General features: G+C 38.3%; 1 protein-coding gene across 1 annotated transcript in view; it reads right to left on the reverse strand.

The window, feature by feature from the left end:
- The window catches only part of CFAP53 (cilia and flagella associated protein 53), a 45,168-nt gene that overhangs the window by 14,846 nt on the left and 8,643 nt on the right, over positions 1-21,679 (reverse strand). The window contains exons 4-5 of the mRNA XM_063077427.1: positions 9,970-10,273; positions 9,218-9,436 (exon numbers count right to left, since the gene is read on the reverse strand). Of these exons, the coding sequence (XP_062933497.1) occupies positions 9,218-9,436; positions 9,970-10,273 (523 nt within the window). The remainder of the gene's footprint in view (positions 1-9,217; positions 9,437-9,969; positions 10,274-21,679) is intronic.

A 21,679-nucleotide genomic window follows, 5' to 3' on the forward strand; every position in this document is an offset into this window, starting at 1 on the left:
TAGGAGAGTTCCCAGGTCCGCTTGAACCTGCCAGAGACCAGGCTGTAGGTGGGCGCTAGACTCAGATTATACTGGGGGGATACAAAGGTGAACAAGTCCCGAGAAAGATCTACACAGTGATACAAAGGCACCCAGAGAGACCGGTCGTCTGTGCTCAGCAGAAACCTGGTAGACTTCCTGGGCGAGGTGGTGCCGAGCAGGGCCTTGAAGGCCCAGCTGATAGACGAGGGGTGCAGAAGACACGCCCCAGCCCAGCACAGTGCGCACAGAATGGGGAGACGTGCGGCCAGGGAGGCGGAGACTCGACAGAAACCACACACCTGTTGGGGTCGCCACTGCACGATCTAACAGCCTGGGCCAGAGCACACAGAACAGGGAGAAGTCCTGCACAGGAAGTGAAAGCTCAACAGAGATCACACACCCTGTGGTACGTGATCCACCAGCCCAGCAGAGTCCAAGCTGACCAGAAAGGTGGCTCCCCGGAGAAGCCCAAGACCCGAGGCAACCACACACACAAGGCACTAGAGGCCAACTGAGCAGTCACGGAGGGAGCCATACGAAATTGGCAACCACAGCAATATCCTAGTTAGTCATTAGTCTCAAACCGGTGGACTGTGAAACCCCCTGCCACAATGAATAAACACCAAAAAAAAGATACCAGAAATACAAAAAATCAAGAAAGTACACCACCAAAAGTAAATAAATCTCAAACTCTAGATCCTATAGAACAAGAAGCCCTTGAAATGACTGACAAGGAATTTCGAGTGATAATTCTAAGGAAACTGAATGAGATACAAGAAAACTCAGCTAGACATCATGATAAAATGAGGAAAAGTATACAGGATCTGAAAGAGGAAATGTACAAGGAAATCAATGTCCTGAAAAAAAATGTAGCAGAACTTGCTGAACTGAAGAAGTTATTCAGCGAAATAAAAAACACAACGGAGAGTTTAACCAGCAGGCTTGTCGAAGTTGAAGAGAGAACCTCTGAACTTGAAGATGGGCTGTTTGAAATAACACAAGCAGACAAAAAGAAAGAAAAAAGAATCAAGGACATTGAAGAAAATCTGAGAGAGATATCAGACAACCTTAAGCGATCAAATATCCGAGTCATGGGTATTCCAGAAGGGGAGGAAAATGGAGATTCCATTGAAAACATATGCAACAAAATAGTGGCAGAAAACTTCCCAGGTATAGGAAAAATCACAGATCTTCAGATCCAGGAAGCTCAATGATCTCCAAATGTATTCAACCCAAAAAGACCTTCTCCAAGACATGTCATACTCAAATTGGCAAAACTCAGAGACAAAGAGAGAATCTTAAAAGCTGCAAGAGAGAAGCGTCAAATCACCTATAAGGGAGCCCCAATCAGGTTAACATCAAACTTTTCATCACAAACCCTGAAAGCTAGAAAGGAATGGGATGATATTTTCAAAATATTAAAAGACAAAGATTGCCAGCCAAGAATATTCTACCCTGCAAGGCTATCCTTCCGAAATGAGGGGCAAATAGTATATTTCTCAGACAAACAAAAACTGCAGGAGTTCACTACCACACGACCACCCTTACGAGAAATCCTCAAGCGAGTACCGGGTTTGGTTCCTGAAAAATAACTACCACTGCCATAAAAACCCAAGAAAAATCTAAACCCGCTAGTATAATAAAAATGGCATTCATGAAGAGAAAACAAGCTAACAAAAACACTATCTACAACCTAAGGAACCAACAAACACAGAAAACAAACAGTAAATCAGAAAGCAAGGAACAAAAGACACCTAAGACAACCAAACAACCAATAAAATGCTAGGAATAAATCAACACCTTTCAATAACAACTCTTAATGTAAAAGGCTTAAATTCCCCAATCAAAAGACACAGACTGGCTGACCGGATCAAAAAGCAGGACCCAACTATATGCTGCCTACAAGAGACCCACCTCACCCATAAAGATTCACACAGACTAAGAGTGAAAGGATGGAAAAAGATTTACCATGCAAACAGAAAAGAAAAACGAGCTGGAGTAGCTATTCTTATATCTGACAAAATAGACTTTAAACTAAAAACCATAAAAAGAGACAATGAGGGACACTACTTAATGATAAAAGGTCTGATCCATCAAGAAGACATAACAATCATAAATATCTATGCACCCAATGTTGGAGTAGCCAGATTTATAAAACAAACTCTATTAGACCTAAAGAAGGAAATAGACACTAATACCATAGTAGCAGGGGACCTGAACACCCCACTGTCAATATTAGACAGATCATCTAGGCAAAGAATCAGCAGAGAAACACAAGATCTAAACAATACTCTAGACCAATTGGACTTGGCAGATATCTACAGAACATTCCATCCAACAACCTCAGAATATTCATTCTTCTCATCAGCACATGGATCATTCTCCAGGATAGATCACATATTAGGTCACAAATCAAGTCTCAATAAATTCAAAAAAATTGGAATTATCCCATGTATCTTCTCAGACCACAATGGATTAAAACTAGAAATTAATAACAAATGAAACTCTGGAAACTATACAAACACATGGAAATTAAACAGCATTCTACTTCATGACATATGGGTCCAAGAAGAAATCAAGCAGGAAATCAAAAAATTTATTGAAACTAATGAAAACAATGATACATCATACCAAAACCTGTGGGATACTGCAAAAGCAGTATTGAGGGGGAAATTTATTGCATTAAACGCTCACTTCAGAAGAATGGAAAGATGGCAAGTGAACAACCTAACACTTCACCTTAAAGAACTAGAAAAACAAGAACAATCCAAACCTAAATTTAGTAGACGGAAAGAAATCATTAAGATCAGAGCAGAACTGAATGAAATTGAAAACCAAAAAACAATTCAAAAGATCAACGAATCAAAAAGTTGGTTTTTTGAAAAGATAAATAAAATTGACAAACCATTAGCATGGCCAACAAAAAAAAGAAGAGAGAAGACTCAAATAACCAAAATTAGAAATGAAAAAGGTGATATTACAACTGATTCATCTGAAATACAAGGAATCATTCGAGACTACTATAAACAACTATACGCCAACAAATTTGAAAATCTGGAGGAAATGGATAAATTTCTGGACACACACAAGCTCCCAAAACTGAACCGTGAAGACGTAGAAAGTTTGAACAGATCAATAACAATAAAGGAGATTGAAGCTGTTATCAGAAGGCTCCCAACAAAGAAAAGCCCAGGACCAGATGGATTCACAGCAGAATTTTACCAAACATTCAAAGAGGAATTGACACCGATTCTTTACAAACTATTCCAAAAGATTGAAACAGACGCAAATCTCCCAAACTCATTCTATGAAGCAAACGTCATCCTGATACCAAAACCAGGTAAAGATATAACCAAAAAAGAAAACTACAGGCCGATATCCTTGATGAATATAGATGCAAAAATCCTCACTAAAATACTAGCAAACAGAATACAGCAACACATATGAAAAATTATTCATCACGATCAAGTGGGATTCATCCCAGGGATGCAAGGTTGGTTCAACATACGCAAATCAATAAATGTGATACACCATATTAATAAACTCAAACACAAGGAACATATGATCATCTCTATAGATGCTGAGAAAGCATTTGATAAAGTTCAGCACTCATTCTTGACAAAGACCCTCTATAAGCTAGGTATAGAGGGAAAGTATCTCAACATAATTAAAGCCATATATGCCAAACCTACAGCCAATATCATCCTGAATGGGGAAAAGCTGAAAGCTTTTTCTTTAAGAACAGGAACTAGACAAGGATGCCCACTCTCACCACTCCTATTCAACATAGTGTTGGAAGTACTAGCCAGAGCAATCAAAGAGAAGGAAATAAAGGGCATCCAGATTGGAAAAGATGAAGTCAAACTGTCCCTGTTTGCAGATGACATGATCCTATATATCGAACAGCCTAAAACCTCTACAAAAAAACTGTTGGAATTGATAAATGATTTCAGCACAGTAGCAGGATACAAAATCAACACACAAAAATCAGTAGCATTTCTTTTCTCCAATAGTGAACATGCAGAAAGAGAAATCAAGAAAGCCTGCCCATTTACAATAACCACCCAAAAAATAAAATACTTAGGAATTGAGTTAACCAAGGAGGTGAAAAGTCTCTATAATGAGAACTACAAACCACTGCTGAGAGAAATTAGAGAGGATACAAGAAGATGGAAAGATATCCCATGCTCTTGGATTGGAAGAATCAACATAGTGAAAATGTCCATACTACCCAAAGTGATATACAAATTCAATGCAATCCCCATCAAAATTCCAAAGACATTTTTCTCAGAAATGGAAAAAACTATTCAGACATTTATATGGAACAATAAAAGACCACGAATAGCCAAAGCAATGCTCAGCAAAAAAAATAAAGCTGGAGGCATAACACTACCTGACTTTAAGCTATACTACAAAGCTATAATAACCAAAACAGTATGGTACTGGCATAAAAACAGACACACTGACCAATGGAATAGAATAGAGAATCCAGAAATCAACCCACACACGTACTGCCAGCTGATCTTTGACAAAGGCACCAAGCCTATTCACTGGCGAAGGGACTGCCTCTTCAGCAAATGGTGCTGGGATAACTGGATATCCATATGCAGGAGAATGAAACTAGATCCATACCTCTCGCCGTATACTAAAATCAACTCAAAATGGATTAAGGATTTAAATATACATCCTGAAACAATAAAACTTCTTAAAGAAAACATAGGAGAAACACTTCAGGAAATAGGACTGGGCACAGACTTCATGAATACGACCCCAAAAGCACGGGCAACCAAAGGAAAAATAAATGGGATTATATCAAACTAAAAAGCTTCTGCACAGCAAAAGAAACAATTAAAAGAGTTAAAAGATAACCAACAGAGTGGGAGAAAATATTTCCAAAATATACATCTGACAAAGGATTAATATCCAGAATATATAAGGAACTCAAACAACTTTACAAGAAGAAAACAAGCAACCCAATTAAAAAATGGGCAAAAGAGCTAAGTAGGCATTTCTCTAAGGAAGATATACAAATGGCCAACAGACATATGAAAAAATGCTCAACATCACTCAGCATCCGGGAAATGCAAATCAAAACCACATTGAGATACCATCTAACCCCAGTTAGGATAGCTAAAATCCAAAAGACTCTGAACGATAAATGCTGGCGAGGCTGCGGAGGAAAAGGAACTCTCATACATTGTTGGTGGGACTGCAAAATGGTGCAGCCTCTATGGAAAATGGTATGGAGGTTCCTCAAACAATTGCAGATAGATCTACCATACGACCCAGCTATCCCACTGTTGGGAATATACCCAGAGGAATGGAAATCATCAAGTCGAAGGTATACCTGTTTCCCAATGTTTATCGCAGCACTCTTTACAATAGCCAAGAGTCGGAACCAGCCCAAATGCCCATCATCAGATGAGTGGATACAGAAAATGTGGTACATCTACACAATGGAATACTACTCAGCTATAAAAACGAATGAAATACTGCCATTTGCAACAACATGGATGGACCTTGAGAGAATTATATTAAGTGAAACAAGTCAGGCACAGAAAGAGAAATACCACATGTTCTCACTTATTGGTGGGAGCTAAAAATTAATATATAAATTCACACACACACACACACACACACACACACACACACACACACACACACACACAAAAACCGGGGGAGGAAGAAGATATAACAACCACAATTACTTGAAGTTGATACGACAAGCAAACAGAAAGGACATTGTTGGGGGGGAGGGGAGGAGGGAGAAGGGAGGGAGGTTTTGGTGATGGGGAGCAATAATCAGCCACAATGTATATCGACAAAATAAAATTAAAAAAAAAAAAAAAGAAAAAGAAGGGATGAGGCGATGTTGAAGTTAACCCCACAGTGGCAGACCATCCACAACAATTTACGAGAAAATCTTGTTTGTGCCCTGATTGAAGGAGACTGACAATTAACTGCAGAAACAATAGGCTTTAGCATAGACATCTCAATTGCTTCAGCTTATTCCACCTGACAAATTAGAGTTGAGCAAACTTGCCACTCAATAAGTGTCAAAACTGGTGCACCAAGATCAGCTGCAAACTAAAGAACAGCTTTCAATGGAAATTTTAAACAAGTGGGTAAAAAAGTGGGATCAAGATTCTGAAACATTTTTTTGAAGAATTGTAACAGGAGATGAAACATTGCTTTACCAGTATGATCCTGAATACAAAGCACAATCAAAGCCATGGCTACTAAGAGGTGGGAATGGTTCAGTCAAAGAAAAAGCAAAGGTCGTGGCAACAGTTTCTTTGGATGATCAATGCTCATTGTTGACTTTCCGGAGGGCCAACAAATGATAACATCTGCTTACTATAAAAGTTTTTTTAGAAAGTTAGCCTAAGCTTTAGCAGAAGAATGCCTGGGAAAGCTTGACCAGAGTCCTTCTCCAACATGACAATGCTCCTGCTCATTTCTTTAATCAAACAAAAGCAATTTTGTGAGAATTTCAGTGGGAAATTACTAGGCATATACTTTACAGTCCGGATTTGGCTCCTTCTGACTTCTTTTTGCTTCCTAATCTTAAAACATCTTTATAGGGCACTCATTTTTCTTCAGTTATTAGTGTAAAAAAGACGGCATTGACATGATTAAATTCCCAGGACCCTCAGTTCTTTAGGGATGGATTAAAAGGTTGGTATCATTGCTTGCAAAGGTGTCTTGAACTTGATGGAGGTTATGTTGAGAAATAAAGTTTATATTTTTATTTTTACCTTTTAATTCCATTTATCCACAAATGTTTTGAAGTTCCCTAATAAAAAGAGAAATAACCCAGCTAAAAAAATGGGCAAACAAAGGACTTCACAAAGATTTCTCCAAGGAATATATAGACATGGCCAATAAGGAAAAGAGGCTAAACCTCCTTAGTCATTTGGGAAACGCAAATCAGATCCATAATGAAACAGTTTTTTGGATTTACTACAATGGCTAAAATAAAAAAGACAGACACTAACAAGCGCTGCCAAGCACATGGAAAAATCAGAACCCTCATACACTGCTGGTGGGAATGTAAATTGGTACAATCACTTTGGAAAATTTAGCAATTACTCAAAAGCTTAAACATAGAGTTACCTTAGGACCTAGTAACTCTACTCCTAGACATATGCCCAAAAGAAATGAAAACATATATCCACACAAAAATTTCTACATGAATGTTCACAGAAGCATTATTCATAACAGCCAAAAAGTGGAAACAACCCAAATGTCTATCAACTGATGAATGGATAAACAAAATATGGTATATTCATACAATAGAATATTATTCAGCCATATAAAGAAATAAAATAGTGATACATGCTATGACATGGATAAACCTTGGAGACATTATGCTAAGTGAAAGAAGCTGGTTAAAAGGTCACATAATATATGATTCCATTCGTATGAAAGTCCGTAATAGGGAAATCCTAGACTAGTAGTTGCTTAGAACTGGGGGGTGGAGATGGGGAAGGGGGGATAGTGGGATAATGAAAATGTTCTAAACTAAACTACAGTTATGGTTGCACATATTTATGAAGACACTAAAAACCACTGAATTGTACACTTTAAATGGGGAACTATATGTTATGTGATTTATATATCAATGAAGATGTGAAAAAATAAAGAAAATAAAATGATTCAATTGAGAATAAAAAACCCAATGGCAAAAAAAAAAAAAAAAAAAGAGGATATACAGATGGCAAACAAGCACATAAAAAGATGTTCAACATAATTAGCTATTAGGGAAATTTAAATTAACATCACAATGAGATATCACTACCCATCTATCAGAATGGCTTAAGTATGGGCTAGCTGGTTAGCTCAGTTGGTTGGAGTGTGGTGCTGATAACACCAAGGTCCAGGGTTTGATCCTTGTATTGTTTGATCCCAGCCAAACACTGCCCTCCACCCCCAAAAAAATGGCTAAAGTAAAAAATAGGTACATCACCAAATGGTGAAGATGTGAAGAAATGGATTTCTCATGCATTGCTGGTGGGAATGTCAGATGGTACAGCTACTCTAAAAAAACAGTTCTGCAGTACCCAAATATTTATAGTAGCTTTACTCATAATAATTGTAAATTGAAAACAACCCAAATGGCCTTCAACAGGTACATGGTTAAACAAACTGTGGTAAATCTAAACCACGAATACTACTCAAGAATAAAAGAAACAAGCAAAAAAAAAAAAAAAAAAAAAAAAAGAATAAAAGGGACAAACTATTGATTTATTTCTTCTTAGAAGCTTGCTGCTAAGGGCTAACACTAGCTTCACCTTGGTGTTATCAGCACCATGCTCTAACCAGCTGAGCTAACTGGCCAGCCAAGAAACAAACTATTGACAGATGCAACAACTTCAATAAACCTCCAGAGAGTTATGCTGAATGAAAAATGTCAATCCCAAAATGTTACATACTGTATGATTGCATTTATATAACATTCTTGAAATAAATTATAAAAATGGAAAACAGATTATTGGTTGCCAAGGGTTAAGGAGGGTGTGGGGTGAGAGAGAAATAGGTGTAACTACAATAGGGTCACATAAGAAATCCTGGTGTGATGGAGAGGTCTGTATCTTGACTGTATCAATGTCAATATACTGACTGTGACATTGAATTGTAGTTTTGCAAGATATTACCATTACGGGAAACTGAGTAAAGCGTACAAGGGATCTCTCTGTATTATTTCTTAAAATTACATGTGAAATCTATAATTATCTCAAATAAAAAGTTGAATAAAAAAAAAAGCATAACACTCGTAAAAGTTCAATAAACATTCCAAAGGTAGAGGAAACTAAATAAACACTGAATGCCTTTCCCTATTTTTTTTGCCTGACAAAACTTTACTTATCCTTTAAAGTCCAACTAAATGCCATTTTCTCAGTGATGTCTTCCCCAAATTCCAGGAGTTCTCAAACTTCAGAGAGCATGAGAATCACCTGGGGGAGCTTGTTAAAACACCGACTTCTTGTCTCCATCAAGATTTGGATTTGGATATTCTGATTGTGGGGCCTGTCAATTTCTATTTCTAAAATCCTCACAGATGATGCTGATGCTGTTGATTCATGGACCATGCTTACACGAGCAGTGTTATATACTTGTGGCTGTCCTACACAAGATTGAGAACTCAATAAGGAATCCTATACAGCACATAGTAGGCACTAAATTAATGTCTTACTTTTTTTTGCTTCTTTTTATCTGCCTCTTCCTGTAAGTCTTGAAGGGCCCTTTGCACAAGCTTCATGTTCAAGTCCTGCTCTTCTTTGTATTCCTGTTGAATATGCTCTGTCTTCTCTTGTAGGGCTTTTTGCAAAGCAGTCCTGATTTCCTGTTTTGTCTTCTGTTTCTTTAGCTTATCCTGTTCATTTTCAAGTTTAACCTGTGCATTGTCATTTTCCTAAGGTAGAACAATAGTGAAGATAATGCATCAGTACAGTTGGACAAAACAAATGTTAATGCATATGATTAAAGAGAATAAGAGATTTCCTGGAAATACACACATATTCCCCCGCCACACACCTGGATTTAGAGGGGCTATAAGAAATAACATTTGCCACTTCATTGCTAAGTCAGCAATAAAGCTCTGTGAAAACTGCCGTGTGTCTGTGTGAGTCCGTGATTTTAAAGTAATAAGCAGTTGTAGAGTTAAAAAAATATATGAAAGTATAAAAAAAATCACTTTAATCCCACCACCTATCACCCACCACCACTCCCACCTTTCGGTGGATTGGCTTTCCAGACTTAAATCTTCTATGCACATCTGCACATCTAGATTTGGATACATTATTAAGCAACAATAAAAGTCCAAAAATGGAAATGTGCTCTATGAACCAGCCCCATCCAGCAGGCAAACTGTACAGTAACAGGCCTGCAAACTGTACTACCCCCATGAAGTCGATCATCCGACAACAAGCATTTTAAAAGGCTCACCACAAGGCGTGCCTCCTCTTCCTTCAGCAGCTGTGCTGCCTGCCTTTGTGCCTTGATGCTGGTGATCTGGGCATTCAGCCCCAGGCGTGTGTTCTCCACCAGCTCTCTCTGTCTCCTCGCCTCTTGGGCTTCTCGCTTCTCCTTGGCTAATCGGTCTTCCTCCCAGAGCTTTGAGAACATTTGCTCTTCCACCAGTTTTTGCCTCTTCAGCTCCTCATTAAATGCTATCTGTGCTTTCCGCTCCTCACACACCTTCTTCTGATGGATGCAAAACAATTCAACACGGAGCTCCTCACAGTGTTCCCTGAAAGAAGAATATGAAAAAGGCAAAAGCCAGCCTTTCATGAGGCACTGCTCTATTTAGGCACATATCTGCACAGTCATACGCTAGAGTAAGAAAAGCCAAAGCCCTGGATGTAGGCCACCTGAGCAGAGCAAACCTGTGAGGGAGCAGCAGGGAGGCAGGCACTAGGATATCACAGCCAAAACACAGGTACTGAAGTCAGGCAGAGCAAGCCTGGAATCCTAGTTTTGCCATTGTCTGTGTGACCTTGGATCAAAAATTCAACCTATCTGAGCCTGTTTCTTTTTCTGTAAAATAACTGCCTTTCAAGCTCTGGTAAGGATCAGAGATAATGGTTGTAAATACCTGGTAGATAATAGGGGCTCAATAAATGGTAACTATTATTATTACTGTAGAAGAAATAGAAGAGAGATGAGCATGTGCAATATTATAAGTGGATTAAGGATTCGGTTGGAAGAGACTTTGCACACACATCTAAGGAAGGATTTAAGAGTAGGGTCAGCATATCATGGTGAAGCTTCTCCATTGCTCCTGAATTCCTGGCAGGGCACATGTCCACTGAAAAGGTTCCTGCCAGAGTTGAGTAAACAGCCCTATTGTTGCGGCCCACTTCCCTTTCACACCCAAACTTACACCACAGCTCAAGAAATGCTCTTTCAATGAGTGTTTAGACCCCATCCTTCCTCTTAGTAATTCAAATTTCTTCAAAAGTTCTTCATTGAGCCCATATTATAATCAAGGGCTGTGATTTTTAAGTGTCTGCACTTTAGAATCACTTAGGGATATTTTCAAAATCCCAATCTCCGTCTAGCACCCCTCCCCTTCCCTTTTTCCCTTTCACCCTCTCAGGCCAGGCTAGAAAAATCACAATGTCTGATGGTGGAACCCAGGCATCTGTATTTTTTTAAAGCTCTCCAGGAGGTTCTGGCATACAGCCAGGTTTGAGAATCTATGACTGAAGGCAATGTTTATAAACATCGGGTCCTCCCAGTTTCTAAATTAAATGCAGTACTAGGAAGCTGAATTTGGAGAATGGGCTCAATAAAAAAATTTTGAAGATATTTGAGTTGCTAAGACTGAAAAAAAGATGAGATCTAAACTCATTATAAGGATGGTCAATACCACACAAAGTAACATTAATCAAACTCTGTTGAGTATTATTTACCATTTGGTGAGGATTAGTCCAACTTCCCTAACCAAACTGGGATCTCTTTGAGGGCTGGGACTCAGCAGTATACTTCTTCAGTATGCCCAATACTTCCTCCCCAGTGCCCAATAAATAATTGTTGGTTTAACTGACATATAATCATGTTATTTAGCAATATAAATGATAATCAGCAGTTATCCATATTCTGTGGAAGGCTCAACAAGATAACAGAAGCTAAAATTGCTAGGACACCAAAAAACCAAAAATAAAACACAAAGAACACTTTAATATTGAAAATGAATTCATCTGTTTCAAGTGCATCAGTGAAATTATATCAGAATTGGCCAAGATAACTTATTAAAGTCCCTTCCAATCCTATGATTCATATTCTAGCAAAGTTATTCAATTAACGAAAATCTAAGGCTTAAGAATAAGAAGAAGTACGACTTACGACATCTTTTCTTTTAAAAAAGACTCGTTTTCTAATTACAAAACTAACAAACATTCATTGCAGAAAAATTGGAAAATATAGAAAAGTATAAAGACATCAAAAAATAGCCCTTAATCCCACTACCAAGGGATAACTGATATTAGCATGTTAGTATATTTCACCCTTACAGTCTTGTGTGTGTATGTGCATTTTTACTAGAATTGGGTCATTCTGTGTGTGTGTGTGTGTGTGTGTGTGTGTGTGTGTATTCTTGTATCTTGATTTTTCCACCTAACATTATACTGGGAACATTTCCTCATGACATATTCTCAAAAATAATTCCTAACTTCAAAACTTCATTATAGTTTAATAAGCTGTGTAACCAAGAATGGAACTTATCGATAAACTACAGTGTGTTTAAACATTTCCCTGTTTGATGAATATATAGGTTACTTCTGTCTTTTATTATAAAAAACATTGCAACGAACATTCTTAAATATAGTTCTTTCTGCTTATCTCTGATGATTTCCTTAAGGTAATTTCCTTCCTTAATATAAAATTAAAGAGTACAAACATTGTTAAGGCAGTTGATGATGCATACTGTCAAGAAAGGCTGAAATAACAGTATACGAAGCTGAACATAACAAGTACGTCCTCAGATCAATAGGTCTTCAAACTGTTTTGATCATTCCTTTCAGTGAAAAAAGTTCTAAGCACCAACAAACAAATATGATCACTATTTATAAACTGAGTGCAGTTATTACTATACTACTAAATCATATAAATTATTAAATATATATAAAAATAAAAATTAAGAAGAGATGAGATAAAAAATAAACATCAAATATTTTTATACACTAATGATTCAGCTATTCACTCAACTTTGGGAACCTCTGATTTAGGGATGCTTACTTTTATCTATAGAAATATAGGATATCTACCCATTTTAATGATAATAAACATTGATAAGAGGAAAATTTTATTCTTTTTTATTTTTATTTTTTGCAGCTGGCTGGTGTAGGGACCTGAACCCTTGACCTTGGTGTTAGGAGAAAAATTTTATGTTTGTGGGTACTTTATAGTTTACAAGGTACTTTCACACATAATATCTTATGTGATCCTTACAAATGCCTTACAATTTAGGTGGAGCAGCAGGTATCATCCCCATCCCTGTGGTAGAGTTAAAGCAATTGGGACTCAGAGAGCCTAAGTGTCTTCCCAAGCCACATGGCCAGTAGTAGGAATATTACTAGCAATAGTCATTGAGTGCTAATAGTGCCAGGCACCATTCTAAGCACTTTACCATGTATGAACTCTTGTAAAATTCATAACCAATGTTGCAATGAACATTATTGCAAATTCATTATTATTGTTATTATCATCGTCGGTTTACAGATGAGGAAACGGAGGCACAGAGCGGTTAAGCATCTTACCTACATTGATACATTTCATATGTGGTAAAGCTGGGACTAAAGACCTGGCAGTATGGCACTAGAATTCGGGGTCCTTGGTACTTCATTATATCATCTCTATCAGCAATGGACAGAGGCAAGACTACCCTCAAGTGTTCTGATCACATACTGTAGGGTATTTGTTTCATAAAAACACCCCCAACCAAACCCCCAAATGCCTACCTTAATCTGGGGTCTAATCATTAATTGTATGTAAATATAGAACACTCAGAAAAATTTCACAATGTACCAAAAGCATGATCCATTAACAAAAATTGATAAATTGGATTTCATTAATATTAAAGATTTCTGCTGTGTGAAAGACCCAGTTAAAAGGATAAAAAGACAAGCTACAGATGAAGCAAAAATATTTTCAAACCACATATCTGACAAAGGACTCATACCTAGAATATATAAAGAACTCTCAAAACTTAACAGCTAAAAATAATCTAATTAGAAAATGGGCAAAAGCTATGAAGAGTTATTTCAGCAAAGAGCATGTACAGATGGCAATAAGCACATAAAACGTTGCTCAATATCACCAACTATTAGGAAAATGCCAATTAAGCCCATGATGAGGTATCACTACACACCTAATAGAACAGCTAAAGAAAAAAAAAAATAGTGACTATACCAAAACCTGACAAGGATGTGGAATAACTAGATCTCTCATACATGGCAGATGGAAGTATAAAATGGTATAGCCACTCTGGAAAAAAAGTTTGGACATTTCTCAAAAAACCAAACATACGCATATGACCCAGCAATAGCATACAGCAATCATCCTAAAGAAATTACAACCTATGTTCATACAAAAACCTGTACACAAATTTCCTATCAGATTCCTTATGATAGCCTCAAACTAGAAACAACAAAAACATCCTTCAATAAGTGAACAGTTTAAACAAACTGAGGTACATCCATACAATGGAATGCTAGCAGTATTCCATTATATATTGTACATATACATATATACTTATACATATAGTACTTATATACTACACCTCACAGAACCATAATTGTTATAGTTACGTAAGATGTAACCTTTGGGGTACTGTGGTATGATGTGTGTAGCATATAGTTCTGTGCCATTTTATCCACATATAGATCTGTACAACCACCACCACAATCAAGATAAAGAACTATTCAATCACCATAAATATCTCCTTCATCTACCTCTGTATAGTCACACCCATCACTATCACCCCCATCATTCCCAACGCCTGCAACCACTAATCTCTTCTACATAATTATATTATTACATAATTGCATTATAATTACATAAGATGTAACCATTGGGGTAAACTGGGTGAAGGGTACAAGGGACCTCTGTACTGTCTTTGTACTTTCTGTGAATATATGATTATTTAAAAAAAAAAAAAGAAATCACTGGCTATCTTTTCTTGTTATTATTATTCATTTCATTTCATTATTATTACTAAAAATAATTTTGCTGTATAGAGGACTGGGATTGCTAAAAATGACTCACTCCAAGTATCAAATATTCTACGAATGCCACTGAATATACCTAAGAGAAATGAATGCATACGTCTACCAAAAAACATGTACAGGAATATTCATTGCAGCTTGATTCATAAGAGTCCCAATCTGGAAATAACTGTAATGCCTGTCACCTGGAGAATGGATGAATAAATTATGACATATTCATATAATGGAATACAAAAACAGGTAGAAGAAGAAGAAGAATGAAGATGAAATCATTTTTCTTTATATACGTATTAAAGTCTCAATTATATTTTCAGTAATGGAACTGAAGATAGCATCCTTAGTCAAAAGTATGTTTGCTACTCTACTGAAGAGTTGGCAGTGTTTCATAAAAAGCACTGAAAACTATTTGTTTTCAGATGAATGATATTCACTGTAGGATATATTTGTTTCTTGAAAAATTCTAACAATTAATCTAATTAGCAAAAACTCAGTTATACAAGTGAAATCTGTAAAATGTTGCCAGATTCATAGGTATTTTAAAAGCACAAACCACCAATGAACAATTCATTTTTCTTAATGTGTTGAGAAACATTTACCAGGGAGTAGAAAATATATGAACGGTCCATTGAGAGGCACTTTGCCAGTGTCCCCTTTGCTCTACGCAGCATCTTCTCCCCCACCAGCCAGTAGAAAAGGTATCCAAGTCCCACTGAGGATGGTTTACAAAGATATACTTTACACAGGCTGGAAAATCAAACTTTAACCCTATTTTGGTCACTACGAACTTGAAGACCTAGGCAAATGCCTATCTTTGGAACTCAGTTACCCATCTGCAAGACAAGGAGAGTGGCAAGTCCCTTCAGGCACTATGCGTTACTACTCTGGTTTCTTCACTGCTCTCCTTCAGCAGTTCCCCAAGCCCTGACACCTCCCATCCCCTCCAGTTTTAGCAGTCTGAATTTACTCTCTTAGCAGCTGCATCTGCAACTTGTATCCACTTCTCTCTGCAAAAGCTTACTTCTTCTGGCTTCTAGTAAAAGGGTTTAGGGCAGTCTGTATTATTATCTACAACTTCATGGTAGGAAGAGAGAGGAGATGGCAAAAGCTATTCTCTGAACCATGTCTCAATCCCTCCACGTACATGGTTTTGCTGCTTTCTCACACCTGTTGATCTTGGGATTTCTGACCAACTCAAGTATTGGGTGCTGTGAAAAATGAACTCTTGTATTCTGTATTCTACCAGATTCTAACTTAGGGTTTACATTTACTCTTGGACCATGTGAATCCAGCTTAACATGATACACATCCTCATAGTCAGTGACTGGATGACTTAAGTGACATTCATTTTTTGTTAAGCCAATCAATCTATTATTCAATCACAGAGCCCACCACAAAGTAGGAGTTCAAATATATTTACTGAATGCAAGGAAAAAAAAATTACGGAATGAGTGAATGAATGAATGTTAATGATTATGTTTTAAATACTTCCAGGTAATATTTGAACTTTAAAACCCCTTCTGAAAAAGAGAGACACAGAGAGAGAGGGGGGGGAGAGAGAGGGGGGAAGAGAAAGAGAACCCCTCTGAAGATAAAAATATTAATTAGTTACTCTAAAATTAAAAGACAGATGAAGTGAATGACTTGGAGTATTCCACATGTCACATCATGTGATCATCACTGCATTGAAAGACATCAATGAATGAATCTGCCCGAGGTGGGAAAATAGGAAGTAAAATCAAACCACCAACTGAGCAAAATACACTCTGAGTGGCAGAAAGGGCATCAGTTCTGGAGCACACTTGAGAGATTACAGGGTTAACACAGTGCAGAAAGGCAGTCACATTTCAGCTCAGTGTTCAGCCCAGGATTACCCGGATTGAAGTTCAACCGAGAAGGAGGAATCCACTGGAAATCTTGGAACGTATTTCCCTCGTATAAATGAGACTGCTGGAGATTCACCCAAGAGGAGGACTGATGATACCCAGGGCCCTAGGCCCCCATGGAGATCACCACGTGTGATCCCAGGGTAACTCTCCTTGTAGCAGCAAGAAGACCCATACCAGATGCTGGCTCTGTGCTCTTGAACTTCCCAGCCTTTGGAACTCAGTCCAGGAAGGGCCTCAAAGGCAGCGGTGTGGGGCTTATGCTGGGAGACTCCTAAAATGTTTAAAACAGGAATGAAAGGACCAGTGTGAGACCCCTGAGTCACTGTTGCCACCACCAAATGGACGTTGGACTTCCCAACCTCAAAAACTTGTGATGCCCTGCCATCACTGAAGTCACCACCAAAGAAAGCCTTCAGCAGATATGTTCCCCGGACTTTGGACTTCCAAGTCTCAGAAACTATAAGCATTTTTTTCCTAGTTTTTACTAGTATAAGTAATGCTATAATAAATATCTTTATAACGGGGAGACGTCCAACGGGGGAGGCAGAAGCTCCACGGAGACCACATGCCCTGCGGGGCTGCCGTCGCATGATCCGGCAGATAGGCTTCACCACCACCACCGGGCTCCATTCCCAGCCCAGCCCAGTGTGCACAGAGTGGGGAGATGTCCAGCAAGGGAGGCGGATGCTCCGCAGAAACCATACACCCTGTGGGGCCGCCACTGCGAGATCCAGCAGGTAGGCTTCACCGCAGGCACCTGGCTCCATTCCCAGCCCAGCCTAGTGCGCTCGGAGAAGGGAGACGTCCAGCAGGGGAGGTGGGACCTCCACAGAGACCACAAAGCTGCCGCACGATCCAGCAGCCCGGCCCAATGCGTACGGAGCACAGAGACGTCCAGCAAGGGAGATAGAAGCTCCGTAGAGTCCACACACCCTGTGGGGGGGCCGCCGCTGCGTGATCCAGCAGCAGGTAGGCTTCACTGCTGCCACTCGGCTCCATCCCAAGCCTGGTCTAGAGCGCACAGAGCAGGGAGACATCCTGCAGGGGAAGGGGAAGCTCTGCAGAGACCACACGCTCTGCGGTGCCTTGCGCATCGCAGCAGCCCGGGCCAGAGCACACGTAACATGGAGAAGCCCAGCACGGGAGGTGGAAGCTCAGCAGAGACCACACACCCTGTGGTACCGCCCCGTGATCAAGCAGCCCGGCAGAGTCCAAGCTGACCAGAGAGGTGGCTCCCCAGAGAGGCCCAAGACCCAAGGCAACCACACACGCAAGGCACTAGTGGCCAACTGAGCAGTCACTGAGGGAGCCATACCAAATTGGCAACCACAGCAACATCTTAGTCAGTCAATAGTGTCAAACCTGTGGACTGTGAAACCCCCTGTCACAATGAATAAACATCAAAAAAAAGATACTAGAAATACGAAAAATCAAGAAAGTACAACACCAAACGATAGTAACTCTCAAACTCTAGATCCTATAGAACAAGAAGCCCTTGAAATGACTGACAAAGAATTTCGAGTGGTAATTCTAAGGAAACTGAATGAGATACAAGAAAACTCAGCTAGACATCATGATGAAATGAGGAAGAGTATACAGGACCTGAAAGAGGAAATGTACAAGGAAATCAATGTCCTGAAAAAAAATGTAGCAGAACTTGCCGAACTGAAGAAGTTATTCAGCAAAATATAAAACACAATGGAGAGTTTAACCAGCAGGCTTGTGGAAGTTGAAGAGAGAACCTCTGAACTTGAAGATGGGCTGTTTGAAATAACACAAGCAGACAAAAAAAAAAAAAAAAAGAATCAAAGGCATTGAAGAAAATCTGAGAGAGATATCAGACAACCTGAAGCACTCAAATATCCAAGACATGGGTATTCCAGAAGGGGAGGAAAAAGGAGATTGCATTGAAAATATATTCAACAAAATAGTGGCAGAAAACTTCCCAGGTATAGGAAAAATCACAGATCTTCAGATCCAGAAAGCTCAACGATCTCCAAAAGTATTCAACCCAAAAAGGTCTTCTCCAAGACATGTTATAGTCTAATTGGTAAAACTCAAAGACAAAGAGAGACTATTAAAAGGTGTAAGAGAGAAGCGTCAAATCACCTATAAGGGAGCCCCAATCAGCCTAACATCAGACTTTTCATCACAAACCCTAAAAGCCAGAAAGGAATGGGATGATATATTCAAAATATTAAAAGACAGAGACTGTCAGCCAAGAATACTCTACCCTGCAAGGATATCCTTCCGAAATGAAGGGCAAATAGTATATTTCTCAGACAAACAAAAACTGCGGGAGTTCACCACCACACATCCACCCTTACAAGAAATCCTCAAGGGAGTACTGGGTTTGGTTCCTGAAAAATAAGTACCATTGCCATAAAAACCCAAGAAAAATCAAAACCCACTAGTATAATAAGAATGGCATCCATGAAGAGAAAACAAACAAACAAAAAGGCTATCTACAACCTAAGGAACCAACAAACACAGAAAACAAACAGTAAATCAGAAAGCAAGGAACAAAAGACACCTAAGACAACCAAACAATAATCAATAAAATGCTAGGAATAAATCAACACTTTTCAATAACAACTCTTAATGTAAAAGGCTTAAATTCCCCAATCAAAAGACACAGACTGGCTGACTGGATTAAAAAGGAGGACCCAACTATATGCTGCCTTCAAGAGATCCACCTCACCCATAAAGACTCATATATACTAAGAGTGAAAGGATGGAAAAAGATTTACCATGCAAACAGAAAAGAAAAACGAGCTGGAGTAGCTATTCTTATATCTGACAAAATAGACTTTAAACTAAAAACCATAAAAAGAGACAATGAGGGACACTATGTAATAATAAAAGGACTGATCCATCAAGACCCCACTGTCAACATTGGACAGATCATCTAGGCAAAGAATCAGCAGAGAAACACAAGATCTAAACAATACTCTAGACCAATTGGACTTGGCAGATATCTACAGAACATTCCATCCAACAACCTCAGAATATTCATTCTTCTCATCAGCACATGGATCATTCTCCAGGATAGATCACATATTAGGTCACAAATCAAGTCTCAACAAATTCAAAAAAATTGGAATTATCCCATGTATTTTCTCAGACCACAATGGATTAAAATTAGAAATCAATAACAAATGAAATTCTGGAAATTATACTAACACATGGAAATTAAACAGTATTCTACTTAATGACATATGGGCCCAAGAAGAAATCAAGCAGGAAATCAAAAAAATTATTGAAACTAATGAAAATAATGATACATCATACCAAAACCTGTGGGATACTGCAAAAGCAGTATTAAGGAGGAAATTTATTGCATTAAATGCTCACCTCAGAAGAATGGAAAGATGGCAAGTGAACAACCTAACACTTCACCTTAAAGAACTAGAAAAACAAGAACAATCCAAACCTAAAGTTAACAGACGGAAAGAAATCATTAAGATCAGAGCAGAACTGAATGAAATTGAAACCCAAAAAACAATTCAAAAGATTAATGAATCAAAAAGTTGGTTTTTTGAAAAGATAAATAAAATTGACAAACCATTAGCATGGCTAACAAAAAAAAGAAGAGAGAAGATTAAAATAACAAAAATTAGAAATGAAAAAGGTGATATTACAACTGATTCATCTGAAATACAAGGAATCATTCGGGACTACTATAAACACCTATACACCAACAAATTTGAAAATCTGGAGGAAATGGATAAATTTCTGGACACACACAAGCTCCCAAAACTGAGCCATGGAGATGTAGAAAATTTGAACAGACCAATAACAATAAAGGAGATTGAAGCTGTTATCAGAAGGCTCCCAACAAAGAAAAGCCCAGGACCAGATGGATTCACAGCAGAATTTTACCAAACATTCAAAGAGGAATTGACACTGATTCTTTACAAACTATTCCAAAAGATTGAAACAGACGCAAATCTCCCAAACTCATTCTATGAAGCAAACATCATCCAGATACCAAAACCAGGTAAAGATATAACCAAAAAAGAAAACTACAGGCCAACATCCTTGATGAATATAGATGCAAAAATCCTCACTAAAATACTAACAAACAGAATACAGCAACACATATGAAAAATTATTCATCACGATCAAGTGGGATTCATCCCAGGGATGCAAGGTTGGTTCAGCATATGCAAATCAATAAATGTGATACACCATATTAATAAACTCAAACACAAGGACCATATGATCATCTCTATAGATGCTGAAAAAGCATTTAATAAAATTCAACACTCATTCATGACAAAGACCCTCTATAAGTTAGGTATAGAGGGAAAGTATCTCAGCATAATTAAAGCCATATATGACAAACCCACTGCCAATATCATCCTGAATGGGGAAAAGCTGAAAGCTTTTTCTTTAAGAACAGGAGCTAGACAAGGATGCCCACTCTCACCACTCCTATTCAACATAGTGTTGGAAGTACTAGCCAGAGCAATCAGAGAAGAGAAGGAAATAAAGGGCATCCAGATTGGAAAAGATGAAGTCAAACTGTCCCTGTTTGCAGATGACATGATCCTATATATCGAACAGCCTAAAGCCTCTACAAAAAAACTCTTGGAATTGATACATGATTTCAGCACAGTAGCAGGATACAAAATCAACACACAAAAATCAGTAGCATTTCTATTCTCCAATAGTGAACATGCAGAAAGAGAAATCAAGTTATATTAAGTGAAACAAGTCAGGCACAGAAAGAGAAATACCACATGTTCTCACTTATTGGTGGGAGCTAAAAATTAATATATAAATTCACACACACACATACACACATACACACACAAACCGGGGGGGGGGGGGGAAGAAGATATAACAACCACAATTATTTGAAGTTGATACAACAAACAAACAGAAAGGACATGGTTGGGGGGGAGGGGGGGAGGGAGAAGGGAGGGAGGTTTTGGTGATGGGGAGCATTAATCAGCTACAATGTATATCGACAAAATAAAATTAAAAAAAAAAAAAAAAAAAAAAGAAAGCCTGCCCATTTACAATAACCACCCAAAA

This window comes from Cynocephalus volans, chromosome 13 (genome assembly GCF_027409185.1).
Source record: "Cynocephalus volans isolate mCynVol1 chromosome 13, mCynVol1.pri, whole genome shotgun sequence".
NCBI classification, from domain to species: domain Eukaryota; kingdom Metazoa; phylum Chordata; class Mammalia; order Dermoptera; family Cynocephalidae; genus Cynocephalus; species Cynocephalus volans.